The sequence below is a fragment of the Bradysia coprophila genome, unplaced genomic scaffold (assembly GCF_014529535.1).
Source record: "Bradysia coprophila strain Holo2 unplaced genomic scaffold, BU_Bcop_v1 contig_476, whole genome shotgun sequence".
NCBI classification, from domain to species: Eukaryota; Metazoa; Arthropoda; class Insecta; order Diptera; family Sciaridae; genus Bradysia; species Bradysia coprophila.
In genome coordinates this window covers 559,724-563,261 of record NW_023503727.1, presented here as the reverse complement: position 1 = coordinate 563,261, position 3,538 = coordinate 559,724, and the positions used below count along the sequence as shown (strand labels likewise).

At 36.4% G+C, this 3,538-nt stretch overlaps 1 protein-coding gene across 1 annotated transcript; it reads left to right on the top strand.

Moving 5' to 3' along the window:
* Positions 1-708: 708 nt before the first annotated feature.
* On the top strand, positions 709-2,309 carry LOC119082598 (SET and MYND domain-containing protein DDB_G0273589-like). Its single transcript, XM_037192148.1, has one exon. It carries the CDS (start codon positions 895-897, stop codon positions 2,275-2,277), a length of 1,383 nt encoding a protein of 460 aa, XP_037048043.1. The 5' UTR covers positions 709-894; the 3' UTR covers positions 2,278-2,309.
* Positions 2,310-3,538: the final 1,229 nt, after the last annotated feature.

The following is a 3,538-nucleotide window of genomic DNA, read 5'->3' as shown; positions in this document are numbered from 1 at the left end:
CTTGAAGTGTAAATGTCAAGGTAAATATATGGGCGGAAGTAATGCTATACAGACGCCCGCCCATATATTTACCTTGGTAAATGTGACGCAAGTCCTTTATCTTACTGACAAAATAACTGATATCGCCAAGGGTGACGCATTGTGCGCCGTACGCAAAAGTTTTATCAACAAAAAATTGACACAAAAAATTTGTGAAAGAAAATTTTACAAAAAGAAATTTGCGACACAAGTAGCAGATGATTCGGTTTTTTTTCGTTTAAATTCTTTCAGTACATTTTTTAACCATTTTCCTAACAACAGGTTTCTCAACATGTGCCACTTGTGACTGTGACTGTAAATATGCTACACCGTTCCAATTTAAAAAAAAAACCATTTTTGGTAGTGGACTTGCGTCACGCCCGCTTAATAACGTGCGGGTATGATATGGAGAAATAAGAAAGGCCGGAATCCTGCCCATAATGAAACTGGTTTCGGTTTAACAAAAATTTTCTGAATAAAGTTTTATTCAATTTTTCACAAAGCAAAACTCATGCACCACACATAAGTGATCTGCGGAAAATATGCTTAGACCAACTTAGCGAAGGATAGAACTCATTTTGATCTGGTTTTGATTTGATATTCTGTCTCAAACCCGGCCTGAACATGTGGTTTTTTAATCCCGACCCGACGATTTTCGCGCCGCCCGCACGCCTCTTTATCATTTTAATTGATTACGTAATATTGCGAAATTTTAGTTACTAACCGGTTTGCATGTTGTCAAAATATTCATTTTAGTTCAGTGAGACAATTTCGTGTTAGTTGTTTGTGTACCTTTCGGATTCAATTCAACCTGTGGAAAAGTGTACATTAGTTTATTGAGACATAATAGTTCTAAGAAACAGGAATAGAGAAATCATGGAAAATTTGTGGAAGAAAGAAAATTCGATTAAATATGTTGATATGTTCGATTGCTGGGAGGGAAACGGTGAACGGAATGATTTAACTGAAATTAATGAAACATCAAATAAGTTGGAAACGATAAAATTTCTCAAGAATAATACAAAATCAACGGAAAGTCGACTACTTGGAAATAATTACTTTGCTAAAAACGATTGGCATATGGCAATGGACTTGTATAATAAGAGTTTGCGTTCCGCAGAAGTTGATAGTGAGAATGTTGCATTGGTGTACTCTAACAGGTCGGCATGTTTCTTCCACCTTAATATGTTTGCTGAAGCCTTGGTAGACATTGAGCTCGCCAAGAAAGGAAATTTACCGGATCGCCTTTTGCCAAAGCTTGAGCAACGTAGAAAACAATGTCTGAAAGAATTGGCCAATCCAATGATAAGACGGATGGAAGAAAGTCAACCTAAATTGGACTTTGAAGCCAATAAAAAATTCCCTTGTTTGGCTAACTTAGTGGAGATGAAATATAACCAAGAATTTGGTCGACATTTGGTGGCTAGTAGAGACATTCCAGATGGTAAAATAATTTTGTTGGAAAAATATTTTGCGGTGAGTCGAACTGACGATTTTTCCGTATGTTATACATGCTTTCGCAGCATTTTCTCCAATTTTCTTGCATGCAACCAGTGCACGTCAGTTATGTTCTGTAATATTGAGTGCATGAAGCAAAACCAAACTCATAAATGGGAATGTGGCACATTTTTTGCGATGAAGTTTTTCGATAAAGTTCAAACACAACAACCTGATGGTACGACTCGAACAAGACTAATTGCTCAAACGGTTTTAAATGCCATTTCAACATTTTCGGATGTGGAGCTCTTGATGCAGTTTGTTGAAACCACATTGGGTGAAGATCCTGATCAATTGCCGACATCATTGCACGACCAAGTCTCAAATTATCATTTCTTTTTTAAACTCAAGAGAAGAATGGTAACACCGTTGGATGAAGTGAAACGCCTGTACATGTACACAATTGCACTACCAAAAATACGAGCTTTGTTTGACAGTGAGGAAAAGCGGCGTTTCTTGATGCATTTGGTCGCACATCATTCATTTATTGTAGCAGCAAATTCAATTGGTCACGATGGAACCTGTAAAGTGGTCAATGTTTTCTCACTGTTTAACCATTCATGTGTATCAAACGTGAACAAAACATCGCACAACAAGTCTTTTATCTGTACGACAACTCGGCCAGTGAAGAAAGGGGAACAGCTTTTCATCAATTATTTAAATCCGGCCGAAATGAAGTTGACAAGTGATCGCCGTCAAGAATTACTTAAATTGTCTTGGGGCTTTGAATGTATGTGTCAAAAATGTGTTCACAACGCCTAATGTGTGATTACTTTCTGATGGTGAAATAGTATTTTTCAACATAGACAAATACCGTATTTTGAAACATATTTTACTGTAATAGGCCAGAGTGTGTGGGTGCACACTGTACATACAACGGAAGTGGCTTTTCCATCACTAGTGATAGTAAACTGTTTTCACTCACACCAATACACCTCCGCTGAATGTCCACCATCACGTTCTCGCCTATTACAGTAAAATCAAAGTTATAATTTAGATGTTAAAATATCATATTACTTTACTAGTTTGTTCGTAAAGTAAGATAGCATACTACTTGGGCTGAAGCCCGAGGCTCATGAGATGTCTCATTACTTCCCTGCTATAGCTATGTACTATTTTTAAAAGTAACGAAATAAATAAAGACTTAAATACCTAACAACTGAACGATTACCTTTCACTGTTCATAAGTGTTTTTTTAAGTGGACCATTAAGTCACATTACTTCTACCCTCCCGATTAAAAAATATTAATGGAAAAACAAGAAAATGGGCAAAATGCTTTTAAGTTTGCCTTTATAGACTGAGAAGGTTTCTTCGAACACCTGCACAATTATTTGAACTACAATTTTAAGGGAAATTTCCAATTAAGAGGCACCGGCACTTTGCTGAAAAGCATACATTAAGGCGATTTTTAAATACGGGATTTTAGTTTACTTTTGACAATATCTTTCGATCAGAATCCATTTTGAAAAATGTACGACCGCAATTCCGACCACAAATGTGGTAGCTGTCAACAAAAAATATATTTGGTTGTAGCAGTTTGACCGGCTCTGAGAAACGTGAGTAGTTTATAAAAATTTCGTTAAACTGCTTACTTTTCTCAGAGCTGGTCAAACGACTACAATCAAATGTATTTTCTGTTGAAAGCTAACACAATCGTGGTCGGAATTGCGGTCGTACATTTTTCAAAAAGGATTCTGATTGAAAGATATCATCAAAAATGAAATATGAGACACAGAAATGTAGGCTACAATTTTCTGCAGCTTTGGAGATCGAGTTGGATGGTCTGGACATCAATAGTGCAGTAAATCGTTTTTACGAAATTTTAGAATCGTTTATCGAAGGTATTCCGAAAGTTAAGAGCGCAGTTGGTGATTATCCAGTCTATTTCACGCATAGTCTTATAAAACTGATAAAAAAGAAGGCAAAGGCGAAAACTAAGCTGAATAGGTGTGATAACGAAGTTAACCGTCGTAAGTTTGCTATGTTGAGAAAACAGGTGAAAAAAGAAATAAAGATTTGCTT